The sequence below is a fragment of the Lolium perenne genome, chromosome 4 (assembly GCF_019359855.2).
Source record: "Lolium perenne isolate Kyuss_39 chromosome 4, Kyuss_2.0, whole genome shotgun sequence".
Taxonomy (NCBI): Eukaryota; Viridiplantae; Streptophyta; class Magnoliopsida; order Poales; family Poaceae; genus Lolium; species Lolium perenne.
The window spans coordinates 336,561,593-336,586,638 of NC_067247.2; the positions used below are offsets into that span (position 1 = coordinate 336,561,593).

At 46.9% G+C, this 25,046-nt stretch overlaps 1 protein-coding gene across 2 annotated transcripts; it reads left to right on the forward strand.

The window, feature by feature from the left end:
• On the forward strand, nucleotides 1-22,505 carry LOC127296559 (disease resistance protein RGA5-like). 2 transcript variants are annotated; one of them, XM_051326674.2, is made up of 5 exons: nucleotides 1-114; nucleotides 9,485-9,643; nucleotides 9,881-10,566; nucleotides 11,598-11,715; nucleotides 20,373-22,505. In XM_051326674.2, the coding sequence occupies exons 3-5, from the start codon at nucleotides 9,885-9,887 to the stop codon at nucleotides 22,312-22,314; spliced, it is 2,742 nt and encodes a 913-aa protein (XP_051182634.1). In that variant the 5' UTR covers nucleotides 1-114; nucleotides 9,485-9,643; nucleotides 9,881-9,884; the 3' UTR covers nucleotides 22,315-22,505. The 2 variants fall into 2 exon arrangements, with proteins under 2 accessions (XP_051182634.1, XP_051182635.1); XM_051326675.1 differs by lacking the exon at nucleotides 1-114 and adding an exon at nucleotides 8,543-8,611.
• Nucleotides 22,506-25,046: the final 2,541 nt, after the last annotated feature.

Consider the following 25,046-nt stretch of genomic DNA (forward strand, 5'->3'; position numbering starts at 1 on the left):
GTGGGATGAGTACATCAAGTATGAAGAATCACTTCAGGCATGGAGTCATCTGGCTGTGATATATACAAGAATACTAGAACATCCTGTACAACAGCTTGATCGGTACTTTAATTGGTGAGTTCATTGGCATTGTTTGTATATTTTAGTATTCAAGTATGTTTTCAGATTGTCACCTTTTAGTGTACACTACCATTACTATTCTAAGTGCTACTAGTTAATCTTATTCACTGGTTAGTGGATTAAGAATATAACAAATACATCCATCGGCATAGTATTTCTTAATCCATCTAGGATTCTAATTTTGCAATTTTTACTGAGCACATAAACAGCAATAGTACAGAAAGTAAATATGTAAAATCTTGTGATTCTAATTTTTACGTTATTTTGCTCAGCTTGAAGGAGTTGACCACGACACGGAACCTATCAGAAATACTTACTGCTGAGGAAACTTCCATGTATGGTCTTACTGTTGAGAACAGTGCTTGGGCCCTTGATGGAGAGGCACATCAGAATGATGTAGATAAAACTGCCGAACCTGAAATTTCATGTTCAACAGAAGCAGAGGACAAGGCAAAATATGTTTCTGTTAGAGAAGAGATGTATAAGAAGGCTAAAGAGTATGAATCAAAGATTATTGTTTTTGAGCAAGCTATTAGAAGACCATACTTTCACGTCAGGCCTCTTGACAAACCAGAACATGAAAATTGGCACAGCTATCTTGATTATGCATCATGCAACTGCTTTTTGACCCCTTCGCTTTTTGACTATGCATCATGCAACTGCTAAGTTGATTGATTACCGCATTAATCAACTTGTGGAGACACTTCAATTTAAGCTGCCTACTTAACTCACTAATTTTGGGATTTATTTAGAATTTATGTGCAGGCGGAGTGGCATCCACTGGGCCTCGCCGGTGCTGAGCTTCCCGGCACCTCCCTCTCCTCCGCTTCCCAGCCGGCCTCCTCCATGGCCCCGCCTGCTTGCTCGCGGTCGCACCGGTGGTCGGATATGGTGGAGTACGCCTCATCGGAGGAAAGTTCTTCCGTTTGGCCCTACAGCGACATGAGGACAGGCAGCAGACCTAACCCGCCGCAGCTGAAAGGCACCGTGGTTTCCTCAGTGGGGGTGATGGCAACATGCCGACAGCAAAGCGCATGCAATATGCTCGATGGTTGGCCTCCGTGGCCGTGCGCCCGGAACCTGAGTTAGGATGCATTAATTTGATGCATGTTGTCTGCTCATCTAAAGCTGTGTTGCTTTTCAGGCTTATGCATAGATTTTTTATCCAGACAGGGAACATGCATGTTGCTTCCTGTGTTAGGATGCATTGTTGTTTTTAAAACCCTATCAGGCTATCAAGAAGAAACCAAGAAGAGCTATCGATGCAGCATATGGACGAACGAATTCGCGATCACACAACCCGCTCCAATCTCATGGCCACTAGCGCGAGAAAAATCACCGAGAAGGCAATAGGGGAAACGTACCACCGAGAAGGCAATAGGGGAAACGTACCAGTGAGAAGAAACAGCTGGCGCAGAGTAGACGGGCAGCCACCGCGACGCCACCCAAAACCGCACACGGTGCCGCAGCTCGGCCCACGAAGAGGAAGAACAGATCACACTCAGCAAATAGACCTGCCGCCACAACCAAAAGAAGAAGGAAGAAAGACGGACCCAAGCCCCGGTCAAAACAATCCCACCGACCCTGCGTGCCCCCTCGCTCACACGTCACGTAGATGCGACTCCATATGGTGAAACACAACGACAAGCAAGCGCGAGGTGGGGCCCGTGAAAAGGACTTGCAGCGCGACAACCCTAGGAGCTTAGGAGCTTTTTAGGAATATAATAATGGATAGTTTGTTAACTTGCAGATGTAACAAGGTTACTTTTTAGCAGAAAGTTACAGCAAAATGACGAGACACCTTCCTCACGTCCTTTACCCAATTCAGCTCCACAATGTTTAAAGGTACAGAAACACACAAATTAGATCTTGAAAAGAACACTACTCAGAGTCTTCATTTCTCCTCCCCGATGATCAGAGGTACAAGAAATGATGAACGTAGCTGGACAGAGGGTGAAAATAACCTTGTTAGCCAAGAGGATAAAATCCCCTTATCTCGCCATAAAATTTCTTCGATACTTCCCAGCATCTTCTTTTCTTATTTTATCACATACCCGGACCTGTCATGTTCAAAGCAAAGAATGCATCAGATCAAACGGTAAAATAATACCATTGTCCAGTAAAAAAGAAAGGGGTGGGAAATTTGCATCCGTGTCGAAATGGCCTGGAGACTGTGCCTCGTCACAGCACAACCAGGTACCGCGCGGCGCCGCCTGGGCTGGGTATCGGTGCAGGGCGCTGGCAGCTGTGCTGCAAACTGCACGGCTTCGTGAGTGGCAGCGTACGGGGCGAGGGGAGTGCGGACACCGAGCTGGCTCATGGGCTTCAAGGCGGCGCTGGAGAGGAGGAGAATAGCAATCATCGGAGCTTCGTGGACCTCGCTGGATGAGATGGAGGCGAACAGAGGAGCGGAGCTGCAGAGTTGGGGGAGTTCCTCCGGTCTGAACTAACGAGCAAATCCAGGTCGTCTCCATGGACTAGTTCCTGGTCTTGGTCTCCACAGATAAAAAAACCTCGAGAAAGCCATGGTGACGTGCGGCCAAGGGGACCCGTTATCTCCTCTCCTGTTTAACTTCATCGGCGAGGCTCTGTCAGGTATCCTCTCTGCCGCAGGGGCAGCAGGCCACCTTCAGGGTGTGGTACCCCACCTGATCCCTGGCGGGATCTCACACCTCCAGTATGCGGATGATACGCTCATCCTTATCCAAAACACGGAAGACAACATAGCCAACCTCAAATTCTTGCTTATGTGCTTCGAAGACATGTCCGCCTTGAAAATCAACTATCATAAGAGTGAAGTCATTGTTATGGGCCAGCCTTTGGAGGAACAGCAAAGAGTCGCAAATAAGCTTAACTGTAAATGCGGCGCCTTCCCTTTCATGTATCTTGGGCTCCCTATCTCGGACAGGAAGCTCCGTCTGGAACAATGGTTGTTCTTGGTCCGCAAGCTGGCCGGCATGATTGAACCGTGGCTCAGTAAACTTCTCACCTCTGGGGGACGCCTGATCCTGTCCAACGCGTGCCTTGATAGTATTCCCATTTTTGCCATGGGTCTCTTCCTTCTTCATGATGGGATTCATGCTAGATTTGACTCACACCGCTCCAAATTCTTCTGGGAAGGAGCGGGCAACAAACGTAAATACCATATGGTCAACTGGCCCTCGGTCTGCCGGCCGAAATCCGCGGGAGGATTAGGCTTGCTTAACTCAAAAAAGATGAACATAGCTCTGCTGTCCAAGTGGATTTGGAAGCTGTATCAAGATGAGGCTTCTATCTGGGCGACGATTATCAGGGCCAAATACCGCGACGCCGATAACCTGTTCGAGGGCACCGGACACGGGGGCTCGCAATTTTGGAAAAGCCTACACAAAATTAAACACTTCTTCAAGCTGGGTGCGAAACACGTCATTGGGGATGGACGTCGCACTTTGTTTTGGTCTGACCGGTGGTGCGGTAACCAACCCATCAAAGAGCTGTTCCCAGACCTCTTCAACATCTGCTCTAACCCAAACCTCACGGTGGCTGCGGCCCTAGATGCCGGGGACATCAATATCACCTTCCGCCGCTCTCTCAATCTGGAAGGACGGCGGCAATGGAGCGATCTGGGGAGGCTCATTGAACCCTTCTCCCTTTCGAGTGACAAAGACAAAGTATCTTGGCATTTAGAACCTTCGGGCAAGTTCTCCGTTCAATCTTTGTATGCCAAACTGTCGCAAGGGGCTTCGGTTGCTTTCCACAAGGACGTCTGGTCAGCCAAAGTCCCTCTGAAGATTAAAATTTTCGCTTGGCAGCTCATCCTCGACAGACTACCCTCCAGCAAGCAAATCGCGACGCGCCACGGCCCCGCCTCGGGTAACTGCGCCCTCTGTGGCCAATTGGAAGATGCGGGCCATATTTTCTTCGCTTGCTCTATTGCAAAATTCGCCTGGAGTGCAATTCGTGAGATCCTCGACTGTAACTGGAACCCTGGAAACTTCCCACAGTTCCATGCTATTCTTTTCTGTAAACCTGAGCCAAATTCGTTGGTTTATTTTTTCACTCACAATCATGTAACCTTCTAGATCCTGTAGGAGTTCTGCACACAGTTTTCTAATGTAGTTATTTTAACTTAGACCGCTTTGGTGCAGCCAAAACAGTCCAGGGACGAATGGACTATTATTTGGTATTTTTTTTGACCAAGACTATTATTTGGTATTATATCCTTTCTCTCTGATTTGAATGAGGAAATGGAGCTATTAGTCCAAATATCATTTTTCATCAGGTGTTCATGCTTTCATGGACGATTTTCCATGCTCTTCTTGGATTATGGGCATATGAACACGCACCGTTTCAGTTATAGTGTCATCACACGGTGGCAGTAGGTAGTGTCATATTGATGTGATACTTTAAGAGAGAGGTGGGGAACTAAATAAATTGCATAGACTTTCTGAGGAGATGAATATATTGTGGTTTGTGTACATTTAATTATAGACTATTTTGATCTGGACGGCTAGGGAAATAGGGAACCTGCTTATATGAGCAATGAATTATTTTACACAAGATGATTTTCCAGAGCACGTCAAAATTGGGCTATGCATGTGAACAATCAATCTCAGTGTGTTTTATTTTCTGCATTCTAGATGTACTACTACAATATTCAAGGTGAGGTTACTGACTAACCAAACTAAAAGAGATGAGTTTGTTCTATTGAAGTTTCTTGTGCATTCTATTTTGGTGAAACAGTTACTATAAGAAGTTTTCTTCCTATAACTAAAGTATATTGTTACGACGGATTCTGTAACTACTTGACTTGGTTTTGTATTGACAGTTATGTACCTTGGTACAAAAAACTGCAGCGGCCTTATTATTCAATGAAATATAACCAGGAGCAGCGGGGCGAGTTCAATGCCCACTGCCATTTAATGAAACACAGGTGATGGGTTTTCTTTTTATGCTTTGTTTCTCCATATATTTCTGGTCCCACTTTGGATCGCCTACTGTTGAATTTTTTTTGCTTACTGCTTTTTTAGTTTAACTAAAAACTTCATCTAATTATGGTTATTGACACTGGCTGTAGTAGTTGTTCAGTGTAATCTGATAGGCTCATCATGCATACTGCCACTTAACATGCATTGCTTTCGAGTGTAATCTGAAAATTAAGATTGAAAGTAATATTGTTTCTCTTTGCTTGCGAGTGTAATCTTGTAGCGTTTGGTCATATGGGATAGGTACGAATTGATTAGCTGCTGTCAACTCTCATCATTATACACATGTATGGACTTTGTTGTCATCTCTTTTTTTGCAGTGGCGTTACATCCACAATCACTGTGATAATCACTTGTATAAGGTGCATGAAGTCTAGCACTAACTGATCCTTTATCATTTAGGTAAACTAGGAGCCTGTCTAGATTTTGTAGAATGGATGGCGTGGCAAAACAGGCCTCGAGAGGTATGTTGGCGCCCGCACACTGATCGAGTATGCTTGCCGGTGTGGCAGCTCATAGGTGAGCATGACCTGCGTTCCTGATGTCCGCAGGTGTACACTTCCTTTGCAAAGTTGCCTCCATGCAAATGTATTGTCCAGGTTCAGATGCTTCTCTAATTTAGAGAACTTTCAGATGCTTTATTGCAAGCATTTGTTTCTTGATGTTTGTAAATATTCGTAACTGGCTGTTTCTTTTCTCCAGTTTGTTTTAACTTTTTATCAGTGCCAGATAGAAACCATATTACTTGGTGCGCACACACTGCAATGGTCATGGTCTCTACTCGCAGCAGCTTCGGTGAGCATCAAATTACTCACTTTTATCGTCTCATTCGAAACAAAATAAATGACACCTTTTCAACTGAGAAAATGTGCATTTCTTGAATGCGGCATGTAGTTGTGTTCATCTAGCTGGCATGACTTGGATTTATATTTTGAGTTATTGTGATGGTTGCTTCCTGGAGCAGTTGAATTTTGTAAATAGCTTTTAGTTCATACCATGGTGGAAAAATGGAAATTAAGAAAAAATATCTTTGCAGGGTCTTGCTGAGATGGGACAAACATTTATGTATATATATTCTTACTATGACGAGATGAACATTTGGACATATTCTGAGTAATGTTACTATTGCTTGAAAAATGCATTCCTTTTTTTTGTAAGGCTCCGTGTGCATCTCTTCCAACCAATTGCTGACTAGGTACTACCTTCTTCCTTTACGCTTTGGCACTTCAGTTTGTTGCACCATTCTCATCTCACAAGACATCTCGGTGATTTCACCCTCCGCAAAAACATGGAAAAGACTAATGTTTTTGTGCTAATAATCTGTACACACTTCCTTTTGGATCTCAGAGGACACCCTTTTCTTGATATTGAGAACACATACTGAAGTGTTTGTTTTTCTTTATCTGCTTAAATCTGGTTTGGACGTATGTTCATGTAGAAACTTGTTTCCATGTTGCAAATGTTATATGATTCATCCCTGTCTCAGTAACCAAATCTACAAGATGCCTCGCAAATTTGGTGTACCACTGAAATTTGTTCTTTTATTATCACCAAATATAACAATGCTCCTTCATAGGTGTTACCAAGTTTTTTCTCCAGCTATTAAGAATTGTAGGACTGACTATCTTACATTTTCTGTATCAGGATCGCTTCCTAATGAGCAATCAGGTGAGTAGGACTGACTATCTTACATTTTCTGTATCATGTTTAGCTCGTTGCATGATTGTTCATGAAGTATTAAATGATTATAGAAAAGTACTGATAGTTGGATAGGTTTCTGTGAGATGTTGAGCAATTGGTGTGGCCTTCGGTGTTCCATTTGTGTTGCAGATTTGGTAAATGATGTAATAGCCCTACAAGACTTGGTTATGATGATTAGTGTTTTTCCTTGTATATTTTCCATTGGGACCATGGGAGTTGATTGGTCATCTCTAGATGTGTTAGTTCACGTATATACTCATCCCATTCTTCTTGCATATTCTATGTATATACCCTGTCTACTCTATTGATTAATGTAACTTCATTCATTTGTTTTCCAGGGTTTATTCTTTATAGGAAACTTCAATGTTCCTGCTCATTCTATAATATGTACTGTTGTCATGTATTTGAGTTTTCCATTGCAATAAGGTTTTAAGGTGTTCATCTCTGAAGTACAACTATAGTTTAGATAGTCTTACTGCTACGTTATGTATGGTTTCTGTTACTAGCTGGTTCTATGTTATGGCACCTTCAGTAGTTTCTTTTATGTGCTTTCTGCTGTTCTGTAAAGAAGACTATCACTTATCTCATCCATCTTTTACCACTTACCGTTGTAACCAGCTCACTTAGTAATGCTCATGGTTTCTTTATATTTGGCTTATCCATATGAGCGCAAAATTCAGAACATCACATTACTTTCTTTAGCTAAACAAGAAGAATTAAGATCTAATCGTTACAATCAGCTAGCACAAGTGAAGGAAATCTTCTGCTAACTGGAGCGAAAGGAACAAACCAGCTGGTAGCAGACCACCTGGATACACCTCCAGTTATTCTGTCAGCTGCAACCTCTTTGCCTCTGACAAACTCTGCTCCACCCAGGTCAGCATTGTAGCAGACCATCTTGATTCACTTCCTTGTGCTCTCTTCCCAGCTGTTAGCAAATCAACTCGATTCACCTCCTGCCACTCCCTGTCCGCCGCAAGCGCTTGCCTCTGACCGACTTTGCTCCACATGGCTAATAAGATCGGTGTGCCTATATGTGGATCGGCGGAATGCACCCGCAGAACAGTGGTGCTCCTCGTATTCTCTGCTTACCTTCTGCCGATTCTTTATTTTGACCACCTGCTTCTTCTCTTTTCTTCTCATTGTTTCAACCAGAAATGGTTTTACTCTTTAGGAAAAAGAAGTACACAGGAAAACACTATTAGAAAATGTGAATGAAAAAAGAAACGGTCAGAATCGATAAGTGATGTACGAACCAAAACAGCTAGATCGCCACAAGCCATCAGCATTGTCTGTTAACCAACCCAATGGGTAAAAGGGCCCAATATCATTGCTACTGGGAGCTTATATTACCTATCATCTAACTCCTAACAATTACTTCGATCAATCTCTGAACTATAACTCTTCCAATCTAGCACCCTGCAAACCATCAAACATAAACCGTGATGACAATAACTCTAATTATGCATGCTAAAAAGTAACACTACGAACAAACCATAGGCAGATTATGTAGATGTTCCTTTTTTTTGTTCCATTATAACTTATATTGCTCTTGAAAACCCATAGAGTATTAGTTATTGTAATATATTCCTCTACTTCGTGTTTGTTATTCCATTTATTTTATCCTATTGACTTCATTTTGTAAAACCTAAAAACCATATTGTCATTTTTTCACCCGAGTTTCGACGCCGTCATACAAACTCTTAATTTGTACGAATCCCACGGGTTCGTGCGCCAAGGCGCACATCTAAATCTAGTAGAGACCAAGGCCGGCTGCTCGCTGCAGAGTGCAGACCAACCGGAGAAATCCCGCCCGCCAGCGCCGGGTACATCCTTTTCTCCCTTTTGCTTTTTTTTTATATTTATTTTCCTGCGGCCGCCGGCCGGTTAGCGAGGCGGATCCGGCGGGGTGTGTGTGGAGCGGCACGTAGCTCGGGAGATTAGCGCTCCGGCGACATGCTGCTGCTCGTCTGCTCCGCCATCCGGCGAGTGAGAAGGGATGGGGAGGGAGCTCAGTCCACGCGGATTCAACTTTTTCAGTTACAATTTGGTTCGTGACCGGATTCAGATCGGTGCATGATGGGCATGGGGTTTACTTTGTTACTAGCGACTAGCGAGTGGTCCTCACCGAGGAACAGATCGGGTTCCCACGGTCTCGCCTTGTGGTCTTCCGACCCTCCGCCCTGTCGCCGGCAGCCTTTGGCTTCGGTGTTGGTCAATGTCACGAGGGGGGGTATTGAGGAGGGGAGAGGAGCGGTGGCGGAGAGAAGCAGAGAAGCCTCAACCAATTACCAGTCAACTCGTGAAGCACCGCCCGCCAAGTCCGGAACCGTCCAAGTCCGAAACGACCGCCACGTACACACCTAGACAGGCCCACAACGCCAATGCAGCGACCGGCAAAACGCTGAGAAGCCAGCGATTGCAACAGACGTAAACTGTTTAGATAATATGGGTGTGAGAAGAACTGTTGCAGTATTGCTAGCTGCTGTAACAGAAAATCATATGTAAGTCTAGATCAGAACTTTTATCTCTAATTTTGAATGAACAGAAATCATTTATACTCCAACCAATGCATGCTGCCTATTCTGTTTCATGAGGAAGACTTGCACTTGAACAATGCATGCTGCCTTCCAAACAATATAACATGGTTGAATTTCCGTCTAACATGGTGCTCCACAAAATTCTGTCTTTTCCTGTAGTCTTTCTTGCTCCTTAAACGTGAAGAGAATTTGTCTCCAGTGATTAGGCGGTGACCACAGAGGAAATCAAATATTGCCTTCCCAAGACCCAAGTTCAAAGCTCAGGTCACCTAATATCGATTGTGAAGTACTTTTGAGTGGCTTCAGTGGGTGACACAGGTAAAGGTTACTTTTGTCTTCAAATCATGATGTTTACTTCTTGAATTTTAAATGTTTATGGTTTCTGCAAGCACATAACATATTTGCAAACATTATGGTCATGGTTAGAATCTGCAGCTGCAATAGTTTTGCATACAATTACCTTTAGTCTCTTATACTTAATTTTTTTAAGGTCTACTCATGTGCATTTGGGAAATCTCAACAAAATTTGTAACCCAATTTTGTTATGTTTTACAGGAATATGTCCCTATCAACCATGGTAGTGAACGCTTCCACAGGTATGATGAACTCCCTACTTGGGAAGCTCACTACCCTGATGGGGGACGAGTATCGGAAGCTCAAAGGCGTGCGCAATAAGGTTGTGTCCCTTCATGAAGAGTTCAGTAGCATGAACGCTCTTCTTGTAAAGCTGGCAGGAATGGATGAGCTTGATGTTCAGGCTAAGGTGTGGAGAGACCAAGTGAGGGAGATGTCCTATGATATTGAAGACTGCATCGATGACTTCATGCATGACCTTGAAGTAAAAGGTGCAACCACTGGGTTTCTCAAGAAGACGGCTGAGCGCTTTAAGAAGCTCAAGGTGCGTTATCAAATCGCCAACAAGATCAACGGGATTGAGGCTCGTGTACTTCAAGTGCATGAGCGGCGCATAAGGTACAAGCTTGATGAGTACAACCCTACGACCAGTATTGTCCATATTGATCCACGAGCACTCGCTATTTTTGTGGATGCGGCTGGTCTCGTGGGTATTGACACCCCCAGAGATGAGCTTGTTGTGTTGTTGATGGATCAAGGTCAAGAGCTGAAGGTGGCTTCTATTGTGGGATTTGGAGGTCTCGGAAAAACCACCCTTGCCAATGAAGTGTGCCGTGAGATCAAAGGGAAGTTTACCTGTCATGCATTTGTATCAGTATCTCTAAAGCCTGATTTTTTTTTTCGAAATGGGAGCTTCGCCCCGGCCTCTGCATCAATTGATGCACACAGCCGTTTTATTGCATAGTTTAACATTCAAAGGTTATACAACTCTAGGATCACACAAAGTGTACACAAATATTAACCAGCGGAAAAAAAAGGAAAAGACTCTTATGCATGTTGCAATCTCTTAGTAGGCTGCCAGCCACCCTGGTTGTAGATATCCCGAGCAACCGTCTCCAGACGGCTGCATCCAGAATCCATATGCGCACGCTGAGCCTCCGGTAGTAGGTATGATCATTCGTGGATCCAGTGCGTAACCATACGGATAACCTGTAAGAAATTAGCATGTGATCTTCTGTTAAAGACAATATCATTGCGACAATTCCATATAGCCCACATCAAGGCACAAATACCCATTCGGATTTGTCCTTTAGATATTTTATCAACACCATTTAGCCAATTTCCAAACATATTTGTAACATTGGCCGGTGAAGGCAAATTAAAAGTATATTGGATGGTTCTCCAAATCAGCTTTGCGAAGGGACAATCGAAAAATAAGTGATTTATTGTTTCATTATTATCACAGAAAACACATTTCCTACAACCATTCCAATTTCTTTTTGCGAGGTTATCTTTTGTGAGAATTACTTTTTTATAAAGGAACCACATGAAAATCTTAATCTTCAGTGGTACCTTTATGTTCCAAAGATATTTGCGCAAGAAAATCGTATGGCCATTCATCATGTCTGCGTACATGGATTTTACCGAAAATGCACCGGTGGTAGTTAAATTCCAGACAAAAACATCCGGGTCTTCCGTCAAATTAACCCTGATTAGCTGCTGAAGTAGTAATAGCCAAGCCTCCCATTTATCCGTAGATAAAGTTCTCCTAAATTCGATATTCAAAGGATTACTCGTTAGAACATCCGAAACCAGAACGTTTCTCCGGCGGACAATGTTATATAACGAAGGGTACTGCTTAGCTAACGGTTGGTCACCTAACCATAAGTCCTCCCAGAAACGTGTGTATCTCTAAAGCCTGATATACCAAGGCTTCTCCAGAATTTATTATTGAAGTTTACGAGACAACAATCGTCTCAAAGTAGCAGCTTGGATGATGTGATTACAAATATCAGAGAGTATTTATTGAATGAGAGGTATTTTTTTCATTATGTGTACCTTATTGTACCAGTATACACTTTATGTGTTCTTACCAAAATATATTAGCAAGTACTAGTGATTTATTTGCGCTCTTAAAGTCTATTTTGATATGTTTGATAAATCATTTCAAAATTACCATTTCCAGCGCAACCATAGCATTTTCCTTAAAGGTTAGGACATATATCTCTGTTAGAGAAGTGTCACACATAAAATGAATTAGTCCACTGTAATATTGGACTATGAACATTTTTTATAATGAAAGAAGTTCTATATTTCCCGATCTAACTTTGCATACTGCTCAAACCACCTTGAAACTTGCCAAGATTATGGTATACCGCAGTAAAATCGTACTCCTTCAGGAAAGAGGGTATAAATGTTTTGCAAATTTACTTGTAAGAATTTAATTTTAATTTTTTTTCAAGTCTCGAATTACTCAAATTTATAACTCTGAAGCAACACCCAATTCTAAATGAGTAGAAAAAACAGCTAGAACTAGCTAGCTACTGAGATCAGTGTTGTCCTCGAACCGATGGGGAAAGAGCCAGTGACCTAGCGGAGGTAGCGCAGCCAGCCCTTGTTGGTGCAGTTTGGCGCTGGTGCACGTGGGAAGTGAATTGACGTCCCCAAATCAATTGACGTCCGCCAAATTTTTTTTTTTGAAACGGGGGCAAAAGTTTTACCCCATTCTATTAATTAAGAAGAAGGTTCGACATGAGAGAACATGCCAAGAAGTAGTACATAAAGCTTACACGAATTACTCTCGCGGCATTATATTGCCCATATTTTTGGCACCCGCTAAAACCCATAAACGTGCCTCATGCTTAATCTTATCGAAGACTACTTGCGCCGGCGCGCTTTTAGTCCGGAAGACCCTAGCATTCCTTTCATTCCACACTTCCCAAGCAACTAGCAAGGTGATAGAAGCCATGGCTCCGGATGGCACCCGCCGGGTATGGAGGCGGGTATGCCACCTCCATACCCGCCCCGCCCACCTCTCCTTGTCACCACCACCCGCCTCCATACCCGCCGGCGGGTCAAGAACTCCACCATACCCGCCCCGTGACGGGTACCCGCGACCCGGTGGAGACCCGTTAGTGCACAACAGTATAACAACTATGTACATATAAATTTGCCGGCAACTAGTATTAATACAGCAAATAGTTCCATACAAATTCTCATAAGTTCTCACGCAATACAACAGTTTTGGGGCTTTACTACTGCAGCTTGTCCTTGTTTCACTACACACAAATGTTAGCACATTTCATGGAGGCAAATATTACAAGAGCAAGTAGTAAGTTGTATATGTTTAAATCAGCAAGCAGCACAGAAACTCAATTCGGCTCCCGGGTGCGTATGATCCCTCTACCGTAAAAATATATTTTCAAGTGTTAAAAAAATTGGACAAAAAATTTACATGTACATCTCCATAATATATAAGTGTTCGTCAAGTTTCACGAAAAAATGATTCTTTTCCTAGTCTACGTGAAAAAGAGAAAATTTATCTTGTGACAAGTCTTTATTTTAGCACCAGATTTTGCCTTTTTTACACAAGCCACACGACGATTCGATTTTTCATGAAACGACTTTGTGAGCACGTAGCACATGAATATGTACATGCAAAATTTTTATTTCAATTTTTTTAACATTTTAAAATGTGCCTAACATACAATTCAAAATAAAGGGAGCATATGCTCCCATGTGCCAAAACATCACTCCCGCAGCAGCAACGCATCAAAGTAGCAATGCAGCAAGCAGCAACAATTGCTTCTTGTTTATACTAGATACAAAGGAGATCTAGCTGGTGCTAAAATCAATTTATAAGTTCTGAAATAAACCACCTAAAATCTACCAGTTGCTTCATGTTTACACTAGATACAAATCAGATAGTTCTAAAAAAAAGATACAAATCAGATATAGCTGGTGCTAAAATCCATTTATACATCGCCGGTGGCCCGCTTCCTGGTGCTCTCGGTCCCTACTCCCGCAGCCACCAGCGGCAAACCGAGGCGCTGCCCTGCGACACCTGCTCCTTGCGCTGCCCAGGATGTCGACCGCGGGGGGATCACACAGAGGAGGAAGCCCAGCCGTGCCCCGCTCCCCGGCGGCGGGATCTCCAGATGCGGGGCATCCTCTCCAAGCGGTGGCTGCATCGGCGATACGTGGTCGCTCCCCTCCTCGTCCTCGACCGCCACGACCTCCATGGTGGCGACAACTAGGAGGGAGAAGGCGGCATGAGAGGATCTGAGGAGGCAGCGGGGTGAGAGGATCTGAGGAGGTGGCGGCGTGAGAGGGTTGGGACGGGGAAGGGAGATGGAGTTAGGGATGAGGGAGGCGCGGTGGTGGGGGGAAATGATTGGGCCGGTGGGGTTGGGATGGCCGGTGCGGGAGTTAGGGTTAGGGTTTCCATTAAGCCAATGACAATTGGAGCCCACATGTTTGAGGCGGGTACACGGGTTAAAGGGTATGGGTTTGCACCCTCCATACCCGCCTCCGCCAGACCCGTTGGGTCAAACTCTTTACCATTAAGAGACCCATGGGTTTTATTTTCAACCATACCCTCCTCCATTTGATGCGGGTACCCACCGGGTTAACGGGTGGTGGGTACCCATTGCCATCCGGAGCCATGGCCTTGCGGTTGGGCATGCCTCCTCCCGCCATGAAGGACCACCACTCGGCCGTGTTGAGATTTGCCCATTGCATGGGGTGAAGCTCATTGAGCCCTGCCCACTCTTTAAGGAGGCCCCAAATTCGGATGGTGAAGCGGCAATGGACGAAGAGGTGGTCGATAGATTCCGTGTATTGTTTGCAAAGAGGACAAAGCCCACAATTTGGCCACCCTCGCTTGGCCAACCGGTCGGCCGTCCAAATCCTTCCTTGGTTGACAAGCCATGCAAAAAAATTCACCTTTGGTGGTGCCCATGCTTTTCCATATTGTCTTGTACATAGGCGAGATGGTGGACCCGATGAAGTGCAACTCATAAGCCGACTTGGTCGTGTATTGCCCATTAGGCGTAAGCTTCCAAGAGATGTCGTCCTCGACCTCCGGGTCAAGGTTGACGTTAGATATAAGGGCCCAAAGGTCGATAAATTGGGAGAGGTGTTCTTCGGTGAAGGAGTTATCTAAGGTGATTTTGCTTATCCAAGCATCATCGCAAAGAGCTTGTGAGACCTTCCAATTCTTCCTCTTGGAAGCAACAAAAATGAGAGGGGCAATGTCAATCGGTTTTCTCCCTTGGAGCCAAGGGGCATGCCAAAAGGGCGTCTTCTTCCCATTCCCAAGAGTGATGGCGGTAGCTGCATAGAAAATGTCCATGTCATCATCAGAGCAAGGGTTCCCGGAGCCGATCCAAATCTTGGAAGGGTCTTTCCACTCAAGCCAAGGCCATCGTAAACGAAGCGCTGTCGCAAACTTCTCCAAGTGAAGAACGCCGAGGCCCCCTAGCTTCTTAGGGCGGCACACCATATCCCAGTTGACTTTACACTTAGCCCCGGTGGTAGTGTCCTTGGCGGACCAAAGGAAGGCTCTCTGAATCTTGTTGATGAATTTGACAGTGCCCGGAGGGATGCATAGGGGGGTGAGGTGGTAGATGGCTTGAGAGGTAATCACCGATTTTACCAAGGCGGTGCGGCCGGCCGTGGTGATGAGCTTGCCATTCCAAGTGGGGAGCTTGTTAACGCATTTGTCCTCAAGATGTTGGAAGTCCCCTCTCTTCAAGCACCCAACGGAGAGCGGAAGCCCAAGGTACCTAAGAGGGAAGGAAGCGATGGTGGCAGGGATGTCTGCGAGAATGTCATTCAAGTTGAGATTGGTGCAACGTATAGGGACGACAGAGCTTTTCTGCAGGTTGGTGCAAAGATCCGTGACCTCACCAAAGTTATGTAAGATGGATGCCAGATTTGTGATGTCCTCCTTGAATGGTGCCACGAACATCGCCGCGTCGTCCGCATAGAGAGAAGTCCTCACCGGCGAGCCGCGGCCACGGAGCTTGTGAAGGAGCCCATGAGCCGTGGCAATATCCAGGAGTTGTGAGAGAGGGTCGACGGCGAGGACGAACAAAAGGGGGGAGAGGGGATCTCCCTGTCTCAGCCCTCTCCCATGGAGAATCGGAGCGCCGGCCACCCCATTAAGGAGGACTCTCGAGGTCGCGGTCGTGAGGATGGCAACCACCCAGTTTCGGAATCTACTAGGGAACCCTCTCTTTTGCATGAGGTCAACAATGTATTCCCATCTGACGGAGTCGAAAGCCTTTCGAATGTCTAACTTGAAGAGAAGGGCCGGGGTCTTGTTCCTATGCAGTCTCAAGTTTTTGACATAGAGAAAATTGTCATGAATGCTTCGCTTTTTGATGAATGCACTTTGTGCATGCGAGACAAGATCGTCCATATGAGGGGTCAGCCGGAGGGCAAGAGCTTTGGCGATAATCTTGGCAAGGCCGTGAATCAAGCTTATGGGCCGGTAATCCGAGATCTCTTCCGCCCCTTCCTTTTTGGGTAGGAGAGCGATGTTTGCAGAGTTTAACCAATGGAAATTCTCCGCGTGCTGGCTTCCAAACAAGTGCACCACATTCATGACGTCAACTTTGATAATATCCCAACACCTTCGGAAGAAAGCCCCAGAAAAGCCGTCTGGACCGGGCGCCTTGTCAGTAGGCATTTGCATGATCGCATTCTTGATTTCCTCCTCAGAGAAAGGATTTCCCAAGTCCTGAAGATCTGGGTTCTCGAAGTGTAGCACATCCCAGTTGAAGTCGCAAGTTCTAGGCAGCCCTTTACCAAAAGCCGTCTTGAAGTGGCTATGGACAATATGTTCCTTGGCATGGTGTTCCGTGACCCAACCTTGGTTGAACTTGAGCCGGTGTATATGATTCTTCCTTCGCCTAGCGTTGACCCTCAAGTGAAAGAACTTGGTGTTGGCGTCTCCTTCTCTAAGACAAGTAACCCGGGCACATTGTTGCTTTCTTGCCCTTTCAATGGTCGCGAGGGCTATGGCCTTCCTCTTTAAGCGGTTCATGAGATCAATCTCCGCCACTGAAAGGCGCCGGCTTTCTTGCGCAATGTCAAAGTGGAGGATGACAAGCAAAGCGGCATGCATTGTAACCTTGGTATTTGAGAAAAGACGCCGACCCCATTTAGATAGAGCCTTCCCGGTATTTCTCAGCTTATGGAACAGCCTTTGGCAGGGCTCAAGGTGAGGGGAGGGTGCATCCCAGGCATGTTGTACTACCTCGTCGAAGCCAGGAATCCGCAGCCAAAAAATTTCAAATCTGAACGTCCTTGGCCTCCGTGGGCCACTATCGTCAGCAAGGAGCAGGGGCAGTGGTCCGAAAGGGATGAGGAAAGCGCATGGAGAACATGAGAGTCGAAGGTCAAATCCCAAGCTGTGTTGCAGAAGAAAGCGTCGAGCTTGCAGAGAGTGGGGTCAGCTCTTCTGTTTGACCAAGTGAATTGTCGATTTTGCAAGTGTACCTCATTCAGCTCGCAAGCATGCAAAGCAGCCCGGAAGCGGTTGATGCGGCGACGGTTGACATTTCCTTTATTCTTGTCCCTAGCGCGGCGAATTTAGTTGAAGTCCCCCAAAGCAAGCCACCGGGTCCCTTGAGGCGGTTTATGCCCAATCAACTCACTGAAAAAGTCGTCTTTCCGGTTAGAAGCGGTGGGGCGATAGACACCAGTAATCTTAAAACAGTAATGCTACATCTACGGGCACTTTGTTTACAAAATAGACTTAGGGGATGACGTGTTAAGGAGTTGTGTGTTGTGATTTGCTAGAAAATTAATCAACCCCAAACCAGGCCCAACCGTAGCAGGCCACGCCTTGCCCGCAAGTATAGTCCGTAAGGAGAGCCCGTAGGTGTAGGATTATTGATCTTAAAATCTCCCTCGCCGTTGGAGTTTAGGACATGCACATCTGCAGACATGCAGAATTCCGTGGTTATCACGTTTGTCACATCCACCACCGTGGTGTTATCCCAAAGAAGCAGAATACCTCCCCGTGTTCCAATCGCCGGTTTTTCAGCGAAACTCATGAGCCTGTTGCCCCCAATATAGCAGGCGTCAAACTGCGAGATGGGTTGCAGCTTGGTCTCCTGCAAACAGACAATGTGGCAAGACGAGGCGGAGATCGTTTCATGCACAGTATCCCGCCGATCCTGATCATTCAGGCCCCTGGTGTTCCAGCCCATGATGTTAACAATTTGCTCAATCATTGGCCCCTGTAGCAACCCAGGATATATGCTTGCAAGCATACTTTAGAAGTGGAGCTAGCGTTGTAGCAGCAAGCCCAGCTGGGACGAACAAAACGGCAAGGCAGACAGCAACCCAGGTTATGTGTTTGCAAGCAGACTTTAGAGGTAGAGCTAGCATTGTAGCAACAGATATCACGTACAGTACTCGATAACACACAGAAGAGCCCAGCTGGTACATGCACCAGGCAAATTGGGCGACACAAGTTTCGACCACAGCAAAGCAGTAGTTTTTTGCTAACATTGGAAACTAGAAGCAACAGGAAGCATAGCAAAGCAGCATCATCCTTAGGCATCCTCGCCGCCGTCCGCGACGAACAGGTCCTGGTCCATAGCCGCCGCACCGCCATGACCAATCAGCGCCTCGTCAGTAGCCTCATCTTGGAAGTCATCCAGCTTGAAGAGGGCGCGCATAGCACCCAGCACATCATCCGGCACCCTTCCTTGGAATCGTCTTGCAAACTCGTCCATGGCCTTCGCTGTGATCTCCTCTCCGTCCTGCACAATGCCCAGACCCCTGCAAACCATCAGCTCTGCTTACCAGCGATCGGAGCCCTGTTGCGTCTTGCTGCACCGCGCGCGCCCTTCTGCCTCAAGGAGAAACCGATGGTGCGTGCAATGGCAACTCCGGCCATCGTCTTCCTTCGCGGGACCGGGCGCAGAGGTGGGGAGGACATGGGAGGCGACAGCAACGGCTCACGAGCCGCGGCTAAGAGAGGCCCCAGCTCCACAGTCTTGTCCGCACCATGGGCGTCGCTGCATAGGGACAGAGTCGGGCTGGTGTCAGCAGGCGTGCGCGCCGGCGAATTGCCATCGCCAAAGATTGGCGTGCGCTGGTCCGGAGAGGCGGAGAGGCATCAAAGCCAGGAGGACGGACCGGCCCCTCGACGTCGATGAGGGAGGCCGGGGAAAGAGAGGCCAGGGAGCGCCTAGCCCCTGCCGACGCTGCTGCAGCCGGTGAGAGTGTGAGCCGCAGCTCCATGCCATTGGTCCTGGACATGAGGAGCTCAGCATATCCCGCGCCTTTCTCCGAGGGTGACGAGGGGATGACCGAAGTTGGAGAGGAGGGCGGGTCTGGGGTTGTCGGTGGAGTTCTGGCTGCCCTCGACCGGCGTCTGGAGGAGCGAGGGGACGCCGAGCGTGCCCTGCCCCTGCCCCAGTGATCATCCTCAGCAGGCGCGCTCAGGCCAAAGCCCAAGTGGCGCGGCATGCCAAGCTCGGACGCCACGACCTGCGCCTCGTCTTGTCCTTGGAGAGCTTCATCGCCGCTACCCTCCATTGCATTGAGCTCAAGGATGGGTGCGCCGTCCGGCGCCGCCTGCCCCAAGGCCTGCTCATCCTCCAGCACCTCCATGATCGGCACGGCCTCCAGTTGGGCAGCTGGAGCCACCAGAGGCAGCATTGCACCCTGAGCAACCTCAACAGCCACCAGAGGCAGCATAGCACCCTGTGCATCCTCAACAGCCACCAGAGGCAGCATTGCACCCTGTGCATATTCAACAGCCACCAGGCCAGGGACCGGCCCAGTGACCTCAGAGCTTCTTCTTCTACCGCCATGGCTCGAGCGGTCGCGCTCCCGCTGGCGCTCTCGGTCCTGCCTGGCCCTGTCGTCGTCCCGCGCCCTGGAGCCCGTGGCGCGCGAAAGGCTGCGACGCAGCGTGTTGCTCCACCCACGCGAGGCATTCCGGCCCCGGCGATCGTGTCCATCCTCGTCGTCGTCGTCCCTGCGCCCTCCTCCTCTGGTGCTGTCGCCCTCCAGCAGGCGCTCGGTGCGGTCGCGCATGAGGCGCTCGCGCATGAGGATGTCAAGGTGGAGGATGCAGCGCCGTTGCAGACCGCGGCGGCCACGCGCCCCGGCACCGCTAGGCCCTGGAAGGGTGACCCAGCGCACACGCGGCACCAAGCCCGGATGCTCCACCCGTGGGAGTATTTCATTTCGCCCTTTGTGAGCTGTGGCACTGTTGGTGTATTAAGCCTCCATACTACTAATACATTTGCATTATAAGCATTATTTTTTAGCTTCACGTAGTTAATATAGACACTAAAGTTAGTTGGATGTTAGGCCTCCACTGATAAATGTTCCAGTGAGAGTACATATGTTTGTTTACTTTGTAGTTCAACTAAATGATGAACTGACGAGGACAAGGAAACGAAAGTTATTACATATATTCCAAAACGAATTCTACTTGATATATATCTACTTATCATGGACGATTCAAAGGCTGTTATACTGTGTACAATGTAATTTACTTAGATCTAATTAATAGTACATGTTATCATGGTGTTGACATGTACACGTAGAATTTGTGGTTTTAGGTAATAGGACTATAATTTCCCAAGCTTATAAGATCTCACTGTCAACTAACTAACCTTTATGTGTTCTCGTTTCGCAATGGTGATGTGATTTGCAGGTACTTTATTGTAATTGATGATTTATGGGATACATTAGCATGGGATGTTATTAAATGTGCTTTTCCAGAAAATAATCATGGCAGTAGAGTGCTAACAACTACCCGGATTTATTCTGTTGCTGCTGCTTGTTGCTCTAAAGGCAGAGGATGTGTTTTCAAGATGAAATCTCTTAATGAGCATGATTCAAGAAGAATGTTTTTTAGCAGAATATTCGGTTCAGAAGATTCCTACCCTACTGAATTTGTAGACGTTGCAATGGATATTCTGAAAAAATGTGGTGGTCTGCCACTTGCTATCATCAGTATATCAAGCCTTCTGGCTGATCAACCAAAGCCAACATTTGAGTATGTAAGGAAGTCTCTCGGATGCATGTTTGGCGGAAATCCTACTCTTGATCAGATGAGACAAATTTTGGAGCTTAGCTTCAGAAACCTTCCTAACCATCTTAAGACATGTTTGCTCTATCTTGGTATGTATCCAGAGGACCACGAGATATGGAGGTTTGATTTGTTGAGGCTATGGATAGCAGAAGGTTTCGTGTGTCCAACCCCTGGGTTCGATGCAGAGGATGTTGCAATAAGCTACTTCAATGAGCTTATTAATAGGAGTATGATCCAGCCTGTGTATACCAACAATGGTGGAGAGGTGTTGAGCTGCAGAGTACATGATATAATGCTAGATGTCATCAGATTCAAGATTGAAGAAGATAATTTCATTTCGGTGCTAAATGACCTGGAAGCTGTGTTAGGGATACACAGAAATATCCGGAGAGCTTCACTCCAATGCTCTGGTGAAGAGTGCAGACTGACATCGGCAATGGTCAATGGGTCATTATCAAAAGTTCGATCAGTCTATGCTTTGGGAGGGTTTTCTTGCCAATCTGTGATGCTACTGAAATATATCCGAGTTCTACATCTGGATATGGGCTTCGACAGAAATGATGTGCTAGATCTCACTGGTATATCTAGGTTGTTTCTATTGAGATGCTTAAAGGTGGTTGGCAATACGAGGATTGAGCTACCTAGCCAAATTGGTGAGCTACGGCAATTGGAAACACTTGAGCTAGCATTATCCATATCCGTCTCCAATCTTCCATCTGATATTGTTAGTTTGCCTCTGCTGTTGCATCTCTGTGTTAGCGGACATACAGGTTTTCCCGATGGTATTGGCAGATTGGGACTTCTGCGAACTCTGCGGTTATTTAATTTTGAGAAGAACTCTGTGGAGACTATCGAGGGCCTAGGCGAGATGACCAGCCTAAGTGAGTTGGTTTTTCAATGGACGGGAAAGGACTTGGTGGAAGGGGCAAGACATATGGATGTCTTGCGCTCTTCTCTACAAAGGATCAGCAGCAGCCTCAGGATCCTTGAAATGCTTCATGGTAATTGGGGTTCTGGGGAATTGGATGGTTGGACCACATTTTCCCCTCCACCTATCCATCTTCGAGAGATGTGGATGTTGGGCTGCGTGTTTTCGATGATTCCCAAGTGGTTTGGTCATCTCCGTGACCTCCAAAGCTTGAATTTCAAGGTCAGGGGGGCAGGGTTGAAGGATGATGGTGTTGCTATTCTTGCAGGGTTGCCATCACTTGTCTTTCTCAAGCTGCACTCGGAAGAACATCTCGAAGAAAGGGTGCGTATCCCTGGCAGCGGCATGGCATTCCGAGCTCTCAAAGAGTTTCACATCCGTTGTCGTCACCCGTTGCTGACTTTCGAAGCGGGTGCTATGCCTATGCTCAAGAGGCTTTATCTGAATTGCGAGAGTGGTGGGCCTGTGGAGGCTCCACTAGATGGCATTGAGCACTTGCCAGATGGCCTCAGAGTAATCGATATAGCCATCAGCGGCGAAAGAGATGAGGTTAGAGAGGCTCTGAAGTCTTCGTTGAAAAACGCGTTTGAGGAGCATCATCCCAGCGCTGCCTTGAAGATCCAGCATTGGTGATGATTCTCGTCTCCTGCCACTTCCTGCCGCACGTCGTATCGTATGTGTTTGTTTGAACCACTATTGATTAATTTCTGCGTGGAAGTTCCATCCACGTAGTATTTCTGGCACACTTCTCAGTTGTCAGCGAACCTTTTTCGACCTTTGTATATTTAATCATATCCACTTATCTGTTGTAATCGTGTACTCTGCGGTTTGTCGGTCTCGTGAAGCCTTGATCTGCTAGGGCGGTGGAAGATCCACGCAGGGATCTCTCGAAATCAAGTTCTAGGGCGGCTAAACGATCTGCTAAGCGCCAATCCCAGAGGTTTGCTTCTCTTTTTGTTTCGTTCGAGGATCGCTGTGTCTCTTTGGCAGGGTCGCCTTCGTCGTCCTCGAGGTCGAAGATGCATGGTGCGCGTCTAACGCCACAAGATCGACGTCCTGTCTTGGAACCGTCGGTGTTCTGGGACGATTCAGAAGTGGGCTGGACGGCGGTTGCACGGCGGCGAGGTTCAACGGTAAGATCTACAGCATTTTCAACGGTAAGTTTTTTGGACCCGAAATTTCTGCTAATCGAATCAAACTCTCGAACAACTGGTTCGGAGAGGAAGACAACGTCTGACAAGGCGCAAAAGGGCCAAGTGGGCCTTCGCTTTGGTCAGCCTCCACCTCGGACTGTGGATCGTGAATTCATGAGGCTTCAGGTCGGCCCTTGTGTTCGCCCTCTGATTGACTCGGCATCGAGCGGTGTGCTCGCGAGACATCTAGGTTTTTCACGGGTTTCATCCACCTCGTGTGTGTTGTCGCCGACATGAATGGTGGTGGCAGGGGAGGTCGAGCTGGAGAGGATCTGAATCAGGGTGGAGGGGGTGGAAGTGGTGCTGGTCGTGGAGGAGTTCCACCCGAGCCAGGAGCTCGAACTTTCGGGAGGGGCAATGGTCCCAACCAGGGTTCTGGTTTCCATCAAATGGCGGGCAACAATGGAGCAAATCCGAATTTTCGTTTTGGGGAATCCAGTGGTTCTGCCAATCAGCATCAGTATGTCAACAACCAGAGGATATTGAATCAGCAAGGTAACTACAATGGAAGAAATTTCAACTCCAATAATTTTGCTAGAGGTTTTCAGAGAGGAAGAGATTCAAATTTCAATTATAGACGTAATGCTGATTTCCAAGCGGAAAGGGATGGCATTGAGCACTTGCCAGCTGGCCTCAGAGAAATCTGGATAGACATCAGCGGTGAAAGACGTGAGGATAGAGAGGCTCTGAAGTCTTCGTTGAAGAACGCGTTTGAGGAGCATCATCCCGGCGCTGCCTTAGAGATCCATCGTTAGTGATGATTCTCGTCTCCTGGCACTTCCTGCTGCACGTAAATCGTGCACTCGTATGTGTTTGTTTGAACCATTTATTGATTAATTTCTGCGTGGAAGTTTCATCCATGTAGTATTTCTGGCACACTTCTCAGTTGTCAGCGAACCTTTTTCGACAGTTGTATATTTAATCATGTCCACTTATCTGCTATCTGCTGTAATCATGCACTCTGCGGTTTGTCGGTCTCGTAAAGCCTTGATCAAGCGAGATGTGTGCTCGTATCGTCGGATGCCGATTTTGTTGCATGGAGAAATGCGTACTGTTTTTCCTGCAAGAAAAATTCGGCTCCATGGGCCATGGTGCCTAAGCATAGTTTGTTTGATTAGCTTATTTTGAGGGGTCTGCATATGCCTTGTCACGCTGACGGTTACATCTAGTGGTTTGATGAGTTAAAGCATTCACTGGTAGTGGTTACATCCCGTTGGTTTGCAGAATTGCAGTGTGACATGAGCTAATCCTACAAGTATTTGAAAAGTCAGCGAACTATGATTCAGGGTTGAACTGTTGTTATGTTCATCCAAGAATTTTGTGAGATGTGATGCTTGCAGGAATCATTAGCTGGTTTGATGGATCAATGCATTCACTGATTTTCTCTAGCTGGTTTGGACAATCAGTACGTGTGAAATTTTGCTAATTCGTTCACCGTTCATAAATTTTGCCAGATAATTATACTATTCAAATTATCCCAAGTAATCCTTATTACGTACTGCAGTGGTGAGCACATGCTCGTGAGCACTCAATAGAAAAGATGTTAATTCCAAATATTGCTTAATTTTGAACTAATATTGCTTGCTCCATCTCTCCATTCTTGTTCGGCTAAAGGCATCTTCAGCGGCCCAACGTAAACAAACCAAACACAAAGCGACTGGCTTGTCTGCATCGACGGATTCCCGGCCTAAATTTGGGTTCGAATGGCATCGGCGTGCACGGCGAGCACGTCTACGCGCGGCCCCCTCCGCTACCTATATGGCCCGTTTGCCAGTGTCACAGAAGCCATTTCTTCTCCCGCCACCCAAAACGCGAAATTGGTTGGCGCTAAAAACCCTATCCACTTTGTGATGGATGTCGCACCGTCATGGACGTGACCCTGCCGCCCCACCTCCGGCACCTACGATCGCACCTCTGGCCGGAATCGTGCCGCCATGCGCAAGCAGAAGGCTAGGGTGCGAAAGAAAGAGATAACGATGAAGGAGAGGACAGTCTAGACCAAGAACCGCGCTAACTGGCGCGCCCTCGTGAGGGCGAGAGAAGCCCAGCTTGCTGCTGACGCTGCAGCAAGGGCGGCCAGCTTGGGTCGTCGCTGAGGTCGTCCTCATACTGAAGCGGGAGGCGCTCCGGGGCCATGTCCAGGCCTCATCGGCAAGCTCTGTAAGTTCCGAG